General features: G+C 41.0%; 1 protein-coding gene across 2 annotated transcripts in view; it reads left to right on the top strand.

Moving 5' to 3' along the window:
• Positions 1-20,039, top strand: part of prkar1b (protein kinase, cAMP-dependent, regulatory, type I, beta) — a 65,104-nt gene that overhangs the window by 36,447 nt on the left and 8,618 nt on the right. For both annotated transcript variants that reach the window (XM_031741306.2, XM_039611623.1), the window contains 5 exons: positions 2,051-2,112; positions 6,430-6,476; positions 9,142-9,300; positions 13,747-13,807; positions 15,997-16,118. In XM_031741306.2, the coding sequence (XP_031597166.1) occupies positions 2,051-2,112; positions 6,430-6,476; positions 9,142-9,300; positions 13,747-13,807; positions 15,997-16,118 (451 nt within the window). The remainder of the gene's footprint in view (positions 1-2,050; positions 2,113-6,429; positions 6,477-9,141; positions 9,301-13,746; positions 13,808-15,996; positions 16,119-20,039) is intronic.

Genomic DNA, 20,039 nt, shown 5'->3' on the forward strand with positions numbered 1-20,039 from the left:
ACTTAAAAAGTTACGACTTTTGAGTACTTCCAGCACTTTCTCCTGGTTTTCTCAATGTTTTCTCACTTAATGCCTCTAAATCGGTCTACACTGTTAAACCTGGCATTTTCCAAAGTAATTATTTTCATAAGCCACACAATATAAATTGCACATACCCTCAAACCAACTGCTCAAAAGCTCCCTGAATAAACACAGTCCACGCCAAGCACAGGTGGCCACAGATGCAAGGAGAGTCGAGGGCACTCGTGCAGATGTTGACTGACTAATCATCATCAAAGTGTTTGAGCGTGCGTGTCACATCACAGTGCCAGTATGCAAGTGTTCATCAGAAAGGACTCTGTATAAATATGTTTTTGCATTGTTGTATCAATGGGTAAATTACACAACTGTGTGTCTGTGAGTGGATTGGTTGCATGCGTCATTATGTAGTATGGGGGTGTGGCATCTTTTAGTTGTGCATGCAGACTTCAAAGAGTGAGTGTGTTATTTGAATGTGTGTTTGTGTGTGCTGCTTGTCCTCAAGTATGCGTGAGTCAGTGGCCAGCTGCAACGCACCGAGCCTACCTGTGGGTGAAGTTGGCCCAAATCCATCTTCTTAAGTCTGCTTTTTATTCAGTGTCACATAAACAAATACCAGCCAGGTCCATTCACTTCCAAACCACTCAATAACATCCTCAGATCTCTCCTCAACATCTGTTGACCTACGTTTCTTTCTTTTTTCTTCTTAAAATGGCAAAGTTAATGCAAAGCAACATTTTTTTTAATGTTTGTAGTGTGCTGTAAGTTTGGCTGTGTAAGCCTTTTCATTTCCAAGTACTACGTAGTCTTGTGCACTGTCAGGACTGCACACTTATTCAACACCCACACATAATTTTGCGCAAACCTGTGTGTTTTCATAGGCAGTATTCCACTCAGATGCAGACAGACTGGCTCAAGTGCACAGATTCAGTGACACATACCCACACACACAGACTCACACACACAAACATAACTGAGAATGGGCTCTGACTTGTCCCACATTCACTCAGCAGGTCTTGTATGTCTTTGATATGCCTGACCCTCTTTTATTGTTTTCTTTTTTTCCCTATATTTCTCTATGAGACGGGTGGTATGCAACTGATTAGATAGATAAATATACCCCGAAGGTGCTAGGCAGGCAGAGAGGAGGAGAGGAAGGATACTTAGTTTTCTCTTGTCCCAACACATCCCAGCAGTGGAGCTCTAATCTTTTGCGGCTTCATGCATTTAAACAGCCTGATTAGCAACAGTCTAACAGGCGCTTTCCCTGCTGGGCTGAAACAGAAATTAAGTGCTTAGACACAGCCATCACTTTGTTTGTTTTCTCAGTGCCTCTAAAGGAAGATACACTCTGAGATATGGGCTTTGATCATGGGCTGAAACAAAACAGTCATTGTTAAGCCTGCGCACTGTACCGGTCCAATGTAAAGAGGCAGACGGGGCTGAAATGTTTTAATTCTTATACGTGATGATAATATTCTGATGTGTTTAGTATTTCTATTTAACAAAAATAAACACCAGTAGTAACAGAGTAGTAACAATGGCAATTGTCAGAAATGGAGAGTGAAAAAAAAAGTACAATATTGTAGACTGATGATAAAATAAACTGTGGTCGGTTTGTTGGACTAAACTGTGTGTTATAACTGGCATAAATGTGTTCTTTATGATGGCACTAAGTAGAAATAATGGGTGTGTGGCTGGATATGGATGAGGACAAAGAAATCAGTTGTGTACACATTCAGATGGATGTGTCTTGTGCAAGCTTGTGTGTGTGTGTGTGTGAGTGTGTATTGGGGTCACCCAGAGTTCCCATGCTTGTCTCTTTGGCCTTTTCTGCCTGTTGATCGAGTTTGCAAAGTGATGATGGCTGCTGTCTTTCCCATAATACCAGTCCTACACAAAAAGTCTTGTGTGTACTGTATATTTGTGCATGACACTCAGCAAACAATTCAGAAAACTGGTGGGATAATATAACATAATAGCAGGTATGTGTTATTAACTCTCTCTCTTTTCCTTTCTCTTTGTCTTCCAGTGACATATTTGATGCCATGTTCCCGGTCACCCATATTGCAGGGGAAACAGTTATCCAGCAAGGTTTGTATAAATATTTGTTGAGATGAAGATTAAAGTCAGCCTGCTGAGCAAAATCCAACTTGGTTTACGTACTTAATTATAGCAGGAATATGTTACCCGTTATTTTCCTCTGGCGAACAAAAACAATCCTTAAATTCTAATCAAAAAGATTCAATTTGAAACCTAAATGGGTTTTAACGTCATAACTTGCACTCAGAGGTGCTCCACTCAACAAGGTTCTGGAAGCATTCCTCAGAGATTTGGGGACATACTAACATGATGGCATCACACAGTTGCTGCAGATTGTCATCCATGTTGAAAATCTCCCATGACAACACATCTGAAAGGTGTGCGACTGTTCTGACCCTAAATTCTGACCCTACTGCTGTGTGTCGCAGCAGAGATCAGTAGTCATCAGACCAGGTAACATTTTTATAATCTTCTGTTTTTGTTGAGCCTGTGGTAATTGTAGCCTCAGTTTCCTCTGCTGTTGTAGTCCATCATAGTTGCTCTTCTGCATACTTTTGTTGTAATGAGCGGTTATTTGAGTTACCATTGCCTTCCCATCACCTTGAAGCAGTCTAGCAATTCTCCTCTAATCTCTGGCATCAGCAAGGCATTTTCAACTGCTGCTCACACATCATAGATGGTTCTGCGGGAAAATTCCAGTAGATCTGCAGTTTTAGACCACCCTGAGCAGATGGACAGGTATACCTAATAAATGTGTATTATGGCCATGTGTATCTATTCACAGGCTGTAAAAGCTCTGAAAAGAAAAGCCAGTACAGAGGTGCCTCAAGCCTACATTCTTTCTAATGGCCAGCAGTGGTATAGAACACTTATATAGAAGTCCATGGAAAGAACGCCCTTATTGCTAAATGGACCTTTGACCTTTGTAAACACTTATCTTATGTATTTCTTAGTGTTACTGAATGATGTTCATTTCATTCAATCTGGTCCCAAGTACAGTAGAAATGATAATGGAACAGGCTGTGCTTTAGGGTGGGGTTACCTTGCACTCTCAAATTCCAGCCTTGCTTGTTATATCTGGTTTCAAAGCACTAAAATTATAACAGCCAAAACGCTCAGCTCAAGGCTTCAAGATTAACCATTTGGAAATGTCATAGTGGTTGTAGCCATCTTTGATATGCTGGAATGCTCTGCCGTGGTCATGAGTTACATCATCTTAATGGACTTAACCACTTTAATGGAAAGGAAACAGTTAAAGTGCCATTCTCACTGATTACCTTCAATGAGTTTATCTTAAAGAATACTACAATTGTACTGCTACCCGTTTTTTGTTTTTTTTCTCTGCCACTCCCATGTTCCCTCCCGTTTCCTCTCATTGCCTCACTCACACATTCCCCTCAGTCTGCACCAGATGCCAGGTCTTTCTCCTCTGCCTAACTGCAGTCATCAAAACCTTCAGTCTAGGCATCCCTGGACTTTGACAGAACACAGATCAGCAGGTCCAGACTGTATTTTTCCAGCGCTCCCCCACACAAGCTCCTATCAAACACAGAAGCAGACACATTTAATCACATATTTAAAACACTGAAAACAAACATTCTCTCAGACAAATTCCCAGTTCTAGATAATATTATGTTCACACCTGCTCAGAAAAACATAGTTTACACGTGTGGAGCATGCCTTACAAACACACACTCATACAGACACTAGGTGCAGGAAAACTGTCAGTGCTAGACAAACACTCCCTCAGTCTCTCCCACCTTCTCTTAAGACAGCATCCAGGAGTATATCAGTCCTAATTTGGTGATAATAAGTCTAGCTAACTTTTCGGGGCCCCTAGTCCCAGTCCCAGGCAGTCCATTGTTATATACACTATAGACTGTGGTATACACTATATGCAGTGCTGATGTCATTGCTAACGTCTGGACTACTGTACAGCATCAAGAAACCAACCACGCCACTGACCACTCACACACTGTTTAGACACAGCTGGGAGTTATTGACTGTAAGGTTTGAGTGGGATTTAAACAGGAGGTGATTTACTATATTATAACATGCAAAATGTAGCATAGAGCTATTTTCATTGTAATATATTGCTTATAGAGAAGTTCATCCGCTGTTCCTGACATAAACTGTTTCAATTGTTAGTGCAGTAAGTGATCGGTTATTTAGTAATAAGATGTTTTCAGCGCTGATTTTTGGTCTGTTTGTCAGCAAGATTATGCAAAGGCTATAATGAAACTTGGCATAAAAGTAGAAGTCGATCAAAGAAAGATGGCATTAAAATTTGAATCAAATCCATCACTTACTTCAAAAATGCAGAATAGTAGTATTGCCCTTGGTGCCCTACTAATTTTATATGAGGAAAAAAAATATTCGAAGATGAAATTAAATTGATGATGGACATGTTTACTTTAATGCTGACATTGTGGTTACAAAACACCTCAGAGACTGAGGATGCAACCTGCGTTGTCCTTTTTGAGTCACAGCATAACACCTAAACTAGCTTGTATTGAAACAAGGCCTCTGTCTGTGTGTGTGTGAGTGTGTCTTTGTGTGTGCGCATTATGGTCAAATATTTGCTTGCACTCACAGAGGGATTGGAAATGATGCAAAACAAAGGATTGGGCACCAAAGTGATAAAAGACAGGAAGAGCAGGAGAAAAGAAAGACACAGTCAGAGGGAACTGAAAGACCGATAGATGAGATGAAAGAGAGAGACAGAGACAGACAGAGGGAGATAGCCAAGGGCCAGGTTGCAGCAGGTTGTGAGTAGGTGTATGTGTGTGTGTCTGAGGTTTCCACTGGGACAGACCTTCAGATAGACAAGGAGCGTTTTGTGTGACAAATAGAGCTGTATGATTAACGAGGCCCCTCCACTCAGTATTAATTAGCCGTGTGAACTCCTGTGAACTTTACTCACGGGGTGCTCTAAGCCTTTCAACTCTTTAGGTGAACATACACACCAAAACACAAGCACACACACACACACACACACACACACACACAACCTCACTTTGTATCTGCTAAATGCACACAAATGCATACTTGTGTCATCAGGACTCATGCATCATTACCTGTATGTACCTCTGAATGGATTTGCATTTGCAGTTTGGAGTTGCGGGGAGCGATTTGCGCTGCTCATGTTTGTGGCTGTCAGTCCTTTTTAATAATTTCCCCTGAACCCTATGTAATGGATAGCATAATTAAAGGAACACTTGCCATTTTTTAGCCTTATCTCCAGACTAGATGCTTTTAACGGACATTAACCAACCGGATCCCATGACTCGCTTCGAGGGTTATTGTTCACTTTGAAATCCCACCACACTTATGTCAGTGACACAACATCAGACCAGACAGCACATTTAGTTCCAAGCTTTGTAAATATAACAAACAGTATTCTTTAATATAAGGAACTAAATAAATTAAGCTGCTGCCTGTGGTTGGTTGCTATACTATGGATCTCTGTTCTTTACACTTCAGAAGGATCAAGCTATGCATGCTCGGACACTTCGGTTTCAGAGCTTGCATTATTAAGCCACGCAAGAACCAGTAATGAACACTGCTGCAGTTGCACTCTTCTGCTTGTGAGAGCCTTATATCACAAATATATTGGCAGGCACAGTGAAATATGCGTTCTGGAGAAGGCAGTAGCACTTTTGACGCTGGGTGTGCCCTGAAGCTTGAAGTTGGTGATTTATGAAGATCTGAACAAAAATAACATCCAGACAAGAAACCCAACAGTTTCTTTTTTTTTTCTTGTTGTTTCTTTGCCTTTTCAGAGAGGGCCCAGAACCAAACAGACATTCCAGGATTCACAAATCCCCAAAGTTTCTTAATTTATTTTGTGCCCCAGTTCATGTGAATTGGCTTCAAAAATACTTTAATCCCATAATGCTTCAATTTTAGTTTAAAGGTTCTTGATGGAGTTTTTAAACCTCTTTGAACACTGCTTTTCTATGAATATGTCCTCTTTTTCTTTATTTGTGTTATGCACAAGGACATCATGCTCACAAGCAAAGTGTGTCACACTTAATTGCAGGGGACGATAATGATGATAGAGATGGAGAGAAGATTGCATGCTAGTAAGCAGTTTTAAGAGGCTTATCATTTTTTTTTATGAGGCAATGTGTTTGTTTGGCCTCAAGGATACATTCTGGTGAAGAACATAACTACATTTGTTTACAAGAAAACATTATAGGGGCACCTTTTACTGGTTAAAAAGTCCACCTTTGAGAAATGAACAGGAGGGGAAAGTAAAAGAAAGAAAATAAACAAGTAAAGGAAGCTTCCTAAATGGTTTAAAGCTAGCAGGTATTGATGCCTTATCTGTGCTCACCTGTGTTTCTCCTCCTCTCTCCCCTTTAGGTGATGAAGGAGACAACTTCTATGTGATTGACCAAGGTGAAGTGGACGTAAGTGGCCGGCATGGACACACATGCACCTCAGAGCACATTTAGAGTACACTCTTACTTGTTCTTTGAATGAGTCAAAGCAAAATATTTAAAATAAAGGGGATTCCAGTATGGTTTTATTTACTGTCTCATGTGTAGTCTATAAGAAGGATTGTGACTCAGTAGAAAATCCCAGCCTTCTTCACTCACGTAGAGATAAAATTTCCTTCTAACAATGGGCAGGTTGTAGGATTGCCCCTATGTTTTGTTCTCTTCAAAGGTCTCTTCCACTCTGATGACAATCTGTGCACTGCTATAGATTTGAACTGGCTGTGAGAGGCGCACAAACTGAGAGATCTTTTGTCTTAGCAAGCCTGACACAGAGCGATAGAGTTAAGTGGAGGGAGATAAAACAGAAGCTAGTTAAACAGGAAGTGACCTTATCAGCTTACAACAGTGAGCACAGAGACAGTGGGCAAGAGGAGAGAAGCAGGTTGGCAAGCTTGGCTGAAGTTTGACCCACCTGAGCAGGAAGAAATAAGTGTAGGAGTAGTGAGATGGTGCCTTGATAGAAAGATGGCATAGCAATGAACTCTCAGAAAGTGAATTGTCAAATATAATTTGATAAGTTGTGGGGCCCTTTTTTTTTTTTTATTAAGAGTAAAGATCCATGTTTTTTTTTTATGTAATTCAAGATTATATTCACGTTAGATACAAAGATAGATGGTAATATCTGGAAAAACTCAAAAATTTGTCTACAACAATCAAGACAAAGTTTGCCTGTTTAATTTTATAAAGTTCCCTCTTCTCAAAATTTCTTAATTCTGATCTGATCTAAGTCCACATCTGCATCTGCTCAGTCTGTGCATCTTCGTTGTTCCTCTGAAGGTCGTCTCCTCTGGACTAACACCACACGCTCCCAAAGCCGGAATCCTGTCACCCTGCGCTCCTACCCTCAACGTCACCCCTGTCCAAACCTCGTGTTCATTTGTGTCGCCTTCACCTCACAGCGCCATCCACCCCTCTATCTCTACAGACAGCTGCTGCCTCCCAGCCAAAGCCCAGGCGCTAAACTGCTTCAAGATCAGTGCCGAGGTTATTAAAGTGTGGAGATGTCTCTCATTAAGCTGGGGTGTAAATCTGCCAGCATCCCATAAACTGCCTGAACGCTGACAACCACTGCCACTACTGTAAACACCCCTCCATGTCTGCACTCAAATCTGCTCACTTACAGACATTGGCCTGTATTTATATGGGTGCACCGCTAAAGAAATTACAGCTTTCATGCCAAAATGCAAGATGATCTTATCAGGGCGAAGAAATAGTAGCTGTAATTAAATATTGATAGTTGTTTAATCACAAGTATTTGGGTAATCGTTTAAATTACTTACCTTAACAGTCATTTTAAAGGAAAGCTTATTTTATTTTTATAGTGGATTTGGCAATGAAATTAATTACATCATGCCAAACAGAGATGCATATTTTTTGTTGCACCTACCTGTATGACCAGCAGGCTTGTGCAGAGAAACAAACTCATGACTCATCTACCCGTTCCAGTAATTTTGATTCATTGGTTCATTAATTATTCACAGGCACATGCGATTTGCTCTCGAAAATTCACTTATTGTGAGAGACAGCATACAACATGTTAATCAAGACTTTTCTGTTCTGTCATCTCAGCCCCGACTGGGAGTAACTTCACTCTTGCTCCCGTTCAAGTATTTAAAGCAGTTCTGTCTATCTGCGAGCTGCAACAGAGTGTTCATGAAACTTTATGGCATCACATGTACAAAAGTGAGGATGAAACGGTGACTCACGGGTCAGGAGATACCTGAGGGCTGGACTGTTAAAAAGCCTGTATGCTACCTGTATGCTCTGATGTAACTCTTTCTCAGCGTTCATTTAATTGCTCTTCTAGGCTTGACGTAACCAAAGTCAGCACTCTGCATCTCTTTGAAGCCATGCCACTGTATAGTGAAGGATGAGTCCCCTGTGGTCTACTTGGAGCATGAATAATGGCCTGCAACAATTCTGGCAATTCACAACAACCACCAGAGAGGAATAAACCCTGCTTTCCTTCTTCTCTCTGCCTCTCTCTGTGTATTAAGTCAACAAGATAGTGGATAGTGTGTCGACAGCTGAAACCGTAACAGCCCTAGAGACAGCCTGAATGAGTCTCACTGAGGTTGCATTGTCTGTAGAGCTACAGTGGTTGATCTCAGTAGAGCTGTGCATGTGTGTTCCTGCACATGTAAATGATGAAGCATCATGAGAATGTGTTTCAGATGACACACAGCCCGAACAAATCCACACAGCTTTCCGACCTCCCATCACTTCCAAATCACAGGGATGACTCTAACAAGACAAGACAAAGAAAATAAAAGGGATTGATGGAGAGATGGTAGGGATAGAGGGCATTTTAGAGGGTCTCATCTGAGGGCTTAGTGGGGATCAAATACTTAGGGACAAGCCTAGTGAGAAAATCAAACAGCCCGGAAACTGAAGGGGGATGGGGGAATGGTGGGCCAAGTGTTGGATTAAGTGTCTTTGGATGGGAAGCTGAAATAGCAGAAAGTTTTAATTCCTACCTCAAAACAACTGTACCCAGAAAATGTTTGTATTCATCAGGAGCATCCCGGCTTATATATGACCCTCTTTATAAATTTGGCTTTTGTTCTGTCTTCAGGTGTATGTGAATGGTGAGTGGGTGACCAGTATTGGAGAAGGAGGTAGTTTTGGAGAGCTGGCCCTCATCTACGGGACTCCTAGAGCTGCCACCGTCAAGGCCAAAACAGACCTGAAACTGTGGGGCATTGACAGAGACAGCTACCGACGCATCCTCATGGTATGAACTTCATCATGATGACTCTCAGTATTTCTGTAAACTCCACGGTAACAGTATGCAAGAGGCTGGTTTGTGGCAAACATACATTGCACAACTTGATGGGTAAATTGCTTCCACTGTGCACACAGCATTACAGCTGTATATTATTTTCAGTGGCTGTACAGTTGTGGTGTAGGTTCACACAGAAAAGCTTCCAACCTGCTGATGATTGTAAATTAGCTGTAGTTGCAGATGTGCGAATGTACGGTTGTCTGTCTTTCTTTGCGTTTCCCTGTGATGGAGTCGGATCTGCCTAGGCTGTGCACTGCCTCTTGGTCTACATCAGCTGGGATAGGCTCCAGCTCTCCTGCTGCCCCTAGTTAGATAAGCGGCTAAGAAACAGGATGGAGAACCGAATATCTTCTTTCTTGTGAGTGAAATTACAGTATGACAGTTTTGGAACACAAAGTGTTAATCGCTCGCTATGCTTCTTCGTAGTGTAATGCTTTACACATTTGACTAACAAGTTAAAAACACTTGGTTTGATCACACAGCCCTTAAGTGTTGTGGTTAGGCCGGCTAGCCAGTGCAAAAACTCTGCCAAATCAAACATGTGGAGCTGATAGGGTGACCCCTTTGTGTATAAGGGACCAGCCAAAAGTTTCTTCTTCTTTGTGTGTTACTCTCTCTTGATTACTAAAATAGATATACTGGCTACCTATAAACGTATGCATTTGAGGACTTTGGAAATTTCTGTATTATATAATTAAAGAGGAATGTTATTACTCCGTTTTGGGCATTATAACAGTAGACAAATAACCAAAGGGGTTCTAGGTCTGTAGAGCTTGTTATTCGTAGGTAAGTAGGTATTAAATATATTTAACCCATGAATTGGAAAAGGTTTGCTTTCATTATTTTATGGTATATTTGAAAATATTAAACCTTAAAACAAATCCACACTATGACACTGTAGACAAATAATATCTACATCACATTAGTAGACTCTCTACGATCATCAGTCACAGTCCTGTGCTTGCAGTATTTCCTCCCAGTCAACCACTTAAGGCTCCTTAAGCACTTAAAACATTTTCTTTCTTTTTGATACTCCAAATACGCTTTAACACACACAGGAGTGTATCCTCCCATTTTAATGCGTCTAGATCTCTTCTTAGATGAAGTAAGCCAAAAGTGGGGAGGGAGTGAGAAGAGGAGTAAAAAAGGTCAATATTAATGCCTCCTCTTGCACTTCCCACTCCGGGAGCTTATCTAGCAGGAATGTCGAAATGTATAAACTGGAAACACAAGGAACTGTGCCCTTGCCCTCATCCTTGCTCATAAGTGTGCGCGCGCGTGCGCACACACACACACACACACACTGGTTGTTATTAGAATGACTAAATATTGTCCATGTGTGTGTCTGTGCCCAGCTAAACACTTCCTCAAATGTTCCTAACACCATATTCCAAATAAATTAGAGAGTTCCCATTTAACTTTTCAAACTACCTCTTGCATTTAAGCCTTGGCCAACTGAAAGTTCAGTTCAGTGTAAAACCAGCAGAGATTGAAGCAGGTTTGTTTTCGGACCTTTCAGCTCAGAGTAAAGTTGGCATTGACCTACACAGCACTCATGTCACCTCTTAAGCGCATAGTTAAACTAAGGGCACAGTCCACCCTGGTAACCTTTCTTTGAGAGGATTCTCCTTGTCTTACACATTTCATTCCTTCGTTGCTTCCAGCAGCAGCTGCAGGAGGGGAGACGGGGTGAAACAGAATTCAATTATGTGAACCTGTAGTTAATTATTGCTGTCAATGATTTGTAAAGCTGTTTTTACAAAGTGTGGTATTCTGGCAAGGACTTAGGCCAACGAGTGAGCTTTCTCTCTGAGTGTAAATGTGTGTGTGTTTGTGTGTGGTGTGTTTCCCAGCAAAAAATATGCTGAGCGTCTGTGTCTGCAGCTAGTTAGCTGGAAGCTCATAAGGTGCATTGCTACTGCCATCAGGTTCATTGTTCTCACATCTGCTTTCCTGTCCCGAGTCTGCTGTGTCTCCAAATCTTATAAATGATTATGTGTAATTTAAATGGTTTTACATTTAAAAGCAGTTAAGCCACATTTATGTGATTTTTAAACTGCATTGTGTGCAATCTCCTCCCCAGTTAGTGATCAAACAGAAATATAAATTTGGTAACCAGTTGATCATCCAAGTCACTTAAACCTACAAAAAGGTTAATGGATCAATCAGGAATAAAATTAATATTTCTGAATAACTATCTGGTTAAAAAAAAGATACTTTAAATCAGTTCTCTAAAAAATGCTTCTTCTTACTTCTTATATACTTCATATATCTCATATAAAACCTTTAAGATGAGCAGCAATTGTTTATATGTGCCTTTGACGACTTTACTTGTAGATATTTCTCCTCACACCATACCCCAGTGGAAAATAATGACACGCGCACAAGTCATTATATCACAGTTTGTTTACAGTACGGCCATGATTTTATCATGTAGAGCCAAAGAGCCTCTCACTACACCACCCACCCTACCAGCTTCCTTATCAGGGTGTACATTGAGTAAACAGTGTAATACCATTCCCTGTGATAACCACACTGTTTCTATTGTGTTACTGCCATTTATACAATACCCTCCTTGTTGTGTCATCTTGGTATTTAAACACACATAGCTACAGACAAAGCCGTTAACAAACTGACAGACAACTGTCAACAAACAGAACATGAGACGAAAGGAAACAAGGAGAAATTATACAGAGAAATGAGAGGGGATGTGTGCGTGGCGGGGTGGTGGTGTACGTTTTTCACATTGGACAGAGATGAAGGTGATGGAGATGGGGTGTAAGGTACAGTTGGTTTAGTCTGGCTTCACGCCACACCTCAAGTCTTTGATGACTCTCCCTCAAAGACTGAACAGACACAGAGGCTGGTTCATCTTTTAGCCACAGGAGGAGTGAACACTGGGGCCAACAGGAGCACAAGAGTTTTATACATGAAACATGTGCTCAGGCCCTCCCAAGTAGACAAGATAAAACAGAAGACAATGAGAAAAAAGATGTTCACCAACAAAATAAATGACAACTTGAAATTTTAGAAATAGAAATTTAGAAACGCATCATTTTCATTCCTTCCACCGCAGCGAGTCTCTTTGAAACCCTGCGATGTTACTCCGGCCCACCCAGCGGTTCCTACTGCAGTCGTATAAATCACATCTACTGTATTGTAATGTAATTTCATGTACACATGTTAAGCCTTTAAGCCTTGCAAGGCTGTCTGATTAGCTCTATGGGGAGACTTTCAAATCTGAAGACCAACTTAACATCTCTGTGTAAGCTGGAGTGTGTGTGCGCGGTGTGTGTTAGAGGTAGAGCGTACATGCGTTACTGTTTGTATTTGCTTGCTTAACGAGCAAGTTTCATCTCTGCGGAGACGGCAGCAAAACATAAGTGGCAGAACTAAAAACAGACTGCACGCTCTGCCTGCACACACTGACGACATACATGCACACAGACACACAACTCAAATCATTTATCCAGGAGGGAGGCAGCGCAGGCTAGAATTCCTTTAATCAAGTTGTTTACGATTCTGACTTTGACATTGGCTCACTTGGGAACATTTTCTCCCCTTTTAAGACAAAATGTGAAATTATATGAAATTAGAGGCAGCAGCGGGTCTCAGGCACTTATGCACTAAAGACACCCCAAGCCTCAATATATCATTTCCATATGCAAAGGCAGGGCGGACAAGATCGTCTCTCCTCACTCGTTTTTACTCTCTTCATGCTCCCGCTCCCTCTGAGTGGTTCTGTGCAGTGAAGGAGAAATGTAGCGAGGGAAGGGGTCCTCTTGGTCTAGACTTGTCAGGAAGCACCTGATTTTCATGGCAGAGGCAGAATGGGGGAAAGTCCCCTGCCTGGTGGGTGGGGTGGGCCACACACACACACACACACACACACACACACACACACACACACACACACACACACACACACACACGTATCAGAAACGCATGAACCATGAACTGTCATCTATTCATCACAGATTAAAAAAAAATGTGTATTCATGTTTTAATATTTTGGCAGTATTCATATGTAATATTTGGAGTTTTACAGGTTGGCTGTGGAATGAGAAACATGCAACCCTTTGGATGCTCTCTATGTTAACTCTGCACAAAAAGGTGCAGATTTTAAGGCTCTTTCCAATATTTGCATCCCAAAGATATACATTTTTCACAGTTGAAAAACTTTGTCGAAGCAAAGTTGCTGTGCTTTTAACTTTTGTAATTAAAGGAGTGAAAAAATAGAACAAATTAAAAGTTTTAAAGAGTTTCTGATTAACGAGAGTGATCTCTTGGTTTTGGGATAAAAATCAAACTCATGGCCGTAGGTGTGCATTAATACCATAGTATTACAACAACTTCCTTAAATGGTAAACGTGTTTGCTTTTTTGTGTGTCACAGGGCAGCACACTGAGAAAGAGAAAGATGTATGAAGAGTTCCTGAGCAAAGTCTCCATTCTTGGTAAGTCTGTGTGTTAAATATGATATAGACAAGACGTGCAGCATGTAGTTACTGGTGAATATAATGAATTCTTTTACACTTTGTTAATCAATTCGTGACTATGCCGAAGGATATGAGTGTGTTTATACATATTTATGCATTCATTATACGCAGGTCAAAGAGTTCAGAGTGCAGAAAGTTACTTATATACTGTAGATTAACCCACATAAACACAGGCACACGCCTTCACACAAGGCCCATAGCTGAGTGAGGTCTGTGTGTAGAGTCCTAATCTTCTCACACTGTTCATGCTAAAGCCAGTCACACTATGCAATGTGTGCAATGTGTCCATGTGCACATTTAAGGAATAGGCAGTTAAGATAAGCCTCTCTTTGCGGCTGGAATTTGGATAACCAGCCTGCACAGGCAATTTGGTTTTCAGGGATGGCAAATGAGATTCATTCAGATTTTAAAAACGAGTTGCAATTGGAGCTGACATCTCATCCCTTTCCACTTGATCGTGTGTGTGGTGTATAAAGTAAGGCCATGCCCCCTGTACAGAGTTATTAGCTGGCTGAGTAAACACATACACTCAATCCTGGTCTTAGGAGGATGTCTTTGCGAGGTCCTCTCTCTTTTCATTCAGCTCTTTTCTTTCACAGCTCTCTTTTTGACAGCCTTGTCGAGGTCTGTATTCAGCTAGCACCCTCCTGCTTTTCCTCTCCTCATTCGCTTTGCTCGGCCCCTTTGATTTGGAGGAGGAGTAGGAGGCGGGGGTGTTTTTGTTTGTCTTTGATTTTTGAGATAGCCACGAAATTGGGTACAAGCCCTTGATGTCATGGAGTGAAGGGAGTAAAAAAAACAACCTGTTGTTTGTCGTACACACACACAGGCCCTAGCATCTCCACGGGCAATTCTCTGTGCGTCGACCATGTATGTGTGTAGCACGGTGCTCCAAGTGGTTGCAAGTTCTGTGAAGCATGAAATGTAGGTTCTTTAGTCGGCACATTTGTGTATCATGTTACCGCGCTAGTTGTTAGGGTTCACCTCTATAGGACCTGCTGCCTTTAACTGGCAGCCAAAAAGAAGACATCCATCTGGGTCCAGCAGACACCTCGGCCCCACTGGCGGGGGACACTGGACACCTCCAAACCAGCAGGCTTACCTTAACTAATCCTAAGTGCACACACACAAATAGACACACTGGGATCAGTTACTGAGCACATCAGGGACAAAGAGAGAGTGCTGTAGTTTTACACCTCTAACTCATGTCTGAGTCAAATCAAAACATTGAATCTTCTAGACAAAGCTAAAGATGAGCAGTGCTTTCACTGCAGCAAAGTCACATTCCACGTGTAGCTGTTTTTAAGGCAACAATAATCTGCTCCGTTTTTAAAGAAGGATTAGCTGATTTGGTAAATGTCTCAGTGGAGATATTTACTTATTAGCGGGTCCTGTTTCCTTAAGTATCATTTCATCTGAATTGCCTAAAACTCCTTTGGCTTAAGCATTTTTCCCAGTGAGATGTATGACTGTGTTTTTGGTTTCTGTGAGAATACCAGCAGTTTCTAGAAATATCTCAGGCTAACCACGTCACTGTTGCTGTGGTTGGATAATCGTAAAGACTATCTGACTCGCTCAGAAGAAACTAGAAAGATGCTGTAAAATTTTTAGCAGAACTCCTTCACATATCTTGACCTTTACTTCTGTCTTAAGAGATCTTTAAAATTATATAAAAGTAAAAAACATATTTTAAATATATCATTTTAATAGTTATTAAAGGATTGCTGCTTAAATCTAAATCATATTTATTAGTATATTTGGTTATATTTCAGATAATTTCACTGTCGAAGTTAGACTGTAGTTAGGAAACCATAGAATGGAAGTGGTGGAAAGGAACTTCGCTACACTTGAACGTGATTGGAATATAATTAACACAATTTAAAGTGAGTACAACAAATTTTTAGGAGTCAGTTTTAAGGTGTTTTAACTCTGTGAGATCCATGAAATTAGGGAGGAGACAGAAGGTCTGATACAACGGTTCCTCTTAAATGACTGGATTGTAATTAGTGTTCCTACCAGCTTATTGAACAAGAAAAGCCTCCATCTCCAGGCCATGAAACGGTAATCCACATTGTATGTGGATCTACTACTGATCAATGTAAATAAGACTCTCTTTTCAGTAATCTGCATTTGCTGTCCTTTCACAGAATCTTTGGATAAATGGGAGCGCCTGACTGTGGCCGATGCCCTGGAGCCTGTTCAGTTTGAGGATGGAGAGAAGATAGTGGTGCAGGGAGAACCTGGTGATGATTTCTTCATCATAACAGAGGTAAAGTCTGTGAAGAATATGATGTTTTACAAAGCACTGGAAGCATGTCTCTGTGTGTGAAAGAGACAAGTTTGATGATGGAGTTTAACCTAGTTCCAACACAGAGCATAAAGCTGATTTTTTGCACATTGAGTGCTTTAGAAAAAGCATTAAAATCACCAGAATTACAGTGTATGTAGTGGTTTCCTATTACTGTCACATTTCCTGTAAGATGTAGATGTTGACATACCGGGGCCTAAAATTGTGTGCATGTCATCAGAGTCATCAAGCGGGGCGCTAGGGTTGATGTAAATGTCATCATACAGAGACGTTGGTGGGCTGTTTGCTGACATTGCAACTGATCCCAGTTTATTGCCACCAGCAGACAGAGTACCCAGTGCTCCCCTGCCCCAGCCTGCAAACACACAGAACCTGTGCAAAGAATAGCTCCCTCACACTGGAGGCTTTGTGGAACCGAGGCCCCTGGTGTGACTTCATGAAGGGCCCCCTGCCTGTCATCCTAACGCACTTTTTATTAACTCCATACTTATTCGGCTTTCACCAGCATCGAGTCAAAAGGGGCATCTAAAGGGGGTTGGGGCACAATCTGCTGTTGTTGCGTCCTTATTTTCAGACCTGCTCGTGGGTTAGTCAGTCTTCTTCAGACTGTCATTCTTTCTGTCACTAAGTTTATCTAACTTACTCGTTTCATGTCCATCAATAGTAGGAGCAGTACACTGGTTACAGCTAAGCTAGAGGTACTTCTTTATCAGGGTTGGTTAACGATGTATCAGCCTTTATCCCTATTTTGGCTCACACGGATTCTCTCCCTTCACCTGCACCCCTGCAGTAAAACACTCTTCTCCATCCTTCTTTTTAATCTGCATTTTTATGCTCCTTACTATGCACCTCTTAACATATATAATATACATTCATTTTCCAGTTATTTGAAATGTTCTTTTGGCTCTTATCCAGCTCAGTAAATTTGCACTTCAGCCGTTAATGCTCCGAAGGAGAAAGGGTGTTCACATCTATGATGGGTTAGCAAAGTGTAGCACTTATGGTCACGCTTACATCAGTCTCACTTGCTGAATTTCAAACTGAAGTTTATACAAAGAAAACCTGAAGACAGCTGAACTACAGCTCTAGCAGAGCTTAACCAGGGAGGATATGCTGTCAAAAATATGTATAAAATTAATATACTAGTGATATTAGAGCTGTTTAGATTTCCTCCAAATATAGCAACAAAATGTAACTTTTCTAACAAGTGATGTTTACAGGACATTGTTCAAAATCCTAAAACTACTTGAACTACTTGTCATATCAGACCAAATAAGGTTGTAGCATCAGCATCACTGAAGGCATGTTATATTTCCTATGAACTTTCCTCACAGATGCTCATACTCTTCAATTGTAGGAAAAACACTGTTTTATGTCTTGTTTAAAGAAATGGCAGCCCCCGGGTACTGATATAGCTCATGAAGTGGTGCAGGTGACCCATATACCATGAGGCTGTTACAGGTTCAAATCTACAGCTCTCTCTTGTCTTTTCCGTCTTTGCTCCACTGTCCTATTTCAATAAATGCTAAAAAGCTGCTCCACATTAAAGCTGAAGATCTTTGACATCGGAAATGACCTCTGGAACTCCAGAAATTTGTTATAACTGACGGTGAATGTCAGTGGTCTTAATCCTGTACGACAATGCCAGGATTATCGATAATTTGTAATGCAAAAATTACCCGCACAAATTACTTGTTGCTACTATTAACCTGTGTTTTATCAAACAAAGAGGTCATGTGATACTATTAGGTCTGTGAAAATTGGCATCTTGGTGATTTTTATAGAGGGTTTCAACAGACTCAACCACTTTTATGTTGCATCCTGTTAATCTAGTTTGGTGTGAGGTTGCTGATGTCAGTCAGTTTGAGCTCATCCCAACCAATGCATATATGCTGCACAAAACACAGAAATTAAACTGGAATTTTCTAAATTGCATGAAAGTTATTGGCAATACTTTGAAAATATAGACCTGTACTTATAGAGTGCACTGTATATATTTTACATACACCTCACATTATCTTGTTGTCTGTTATCACAGTGCTGGTCTAAGTCTAAAGTCTTTCAGAAGCCAATTTATGCAGGAAATGCAAAAGACACAACTATGTATGTGTGACTCACCAATCTGAGACTTTGTACATCCCAAAGAGGAAAAACAAAATAGCAAAATATGTAGAGGAATGTGGGGGGATAGCAGGATGGAGAGATGGAGGAGGAAGAGGAAAAGGAAGAGAGATACAGGAATCCACTTTTACAGGCAAGCAGCCCATTGAAGGCAGCTGTCTAGGTCTATGTGAATGTGTCACAGTGTGAGACTCATCATTTTAAATGCAGGCAGCTACACGCAGCACTGAGGAAGGGGGTCCAACACTTTCTAGAATGTATATATTTTTAACTTTATTTTAATTTTAAATACTGCTTTCTCTTTAATCCCATCACCCCAGCAGCAGTTTGTCTCTTTCTTTAACCCCGTTTCTCTTTCTTCTGTCTATTTTCCCCTTTGTGTCTAAGCTCTCACCCCCTTTTTTCCTCCCTCCCTCCCGCTCGCTCCCCATCTCTCGTGCTGCAGAGCCTGACTTTCCCAGAGCAGGGTGGACTGTGGTGGAATGTGTGTTGCTGACTTTCACACAGGGTCAGGAGCCCTCCTGGGAGGGAGACGAGAGAGACAGACAGAGGGATGAGTCAAAGAGGGCAGGGACATATGGGTTGCGAGGAGGTTGATTCAAAAAGGACCACATGTAAAGAGTTAGAGGATTTTGTGAGCGCGTGTTACAGTAAGATCAGCCTCCTGCGCTTGCGCTATGCACTTCTTGTGATTCTTTTTATTTGTTTGCTCTGTGCTTTGCTTAGTCAGTTACCCTTTTTTCTTTTCTTCTCAGTTGCCCACTGTGCCTCTTTTTTCTGTCTCCTTTCACTATCTTTTGTTGTTTTGTGTGGTTTTGGTAGATGAAGCCAAAGACAAACCCCACAATCACAAATTACATGCTGCTGATGGGGAAGATTAACTAAAAGGAGGTATGGAGACATCACTTTCTCTTCCTGCTGGGTGAAATGGGGCCCTAATGAAAAGTGACATGTTTACATTTTTTTTTTCTCACACTGTACAAACAAGCCTTTACAAGCTCCAGGGGCCACGGAGACTCAGCCTCACCTTCCCTTACGTCAACCCTCTCTGCCTTTTCCACCGTTTGCTCTCTTCTAAAGGGCTCTACTCACCTAATGTGCAGACTCTTATTTTCTCCATGTCATTCAGTCAAGCCTTTGAGAAAAAGGTCCAGTTAAAGATTAAGAAACTTTAACTTGAATATCAAAATGTATTATGTGTTGCCACTTAACTATAAACAGATGTGGGAAAAGTTACAGTTTGTCAAGTTAAGTCAAAATCAGTGTTTTCAGTCTTTAACAAGTCGTTTGCACCTTTTACACTGTGATGTTTCAAGATTTCACAGTATGCTACTGCTAAGTATTAATTAGAAATAACACATGCGCATGTTTTTTTTAATGCCAAATAATTAGTAGCATAACTTGCGCTTTCCCAGGCAGTAATGCAAAACTGTAACAAGAGTGTAGCAAACACTCTTGGGTAGAGGGAAAAGGCTACCCGAAAAGCTATTCAGTGCACTCCTGAATCAATGCAATCTAATCAGTTCATAAGATTTATCTTTACATGAGATAACTGGAATTGTAAGGTTGACATGTAGCATAATATAATTTTTATTCTTGGTGTTTAATTTTTATCTAGAAGGTCACTCAGAGTACATCCTCTGGAAAAGCCAGTGTCCATCTTTTAAATTCTTAATGAAAGTGATGCAGATGTTCACCCAAGCACCACTCCACCAGCTTTCATGAAATTAGTTTTTGAATAACAAACAGATGAACAGCTCT

This window comes from Oreochromis aureus, linkage group 4, assembly GCF_013358895.1.
Source record: "Oreochromis aureus strain Israel breed Guangdong linkage group 4, ZZ_aureus, whole genome shotgun sequence".
NCBI classification, from domain to species: domain Eukaryota; kingdom Metazoa; phylum Chordata; class Actinopteri; order Cichliformes; family Cichlidae; genus Oreochromis; species Oreochromis aureus.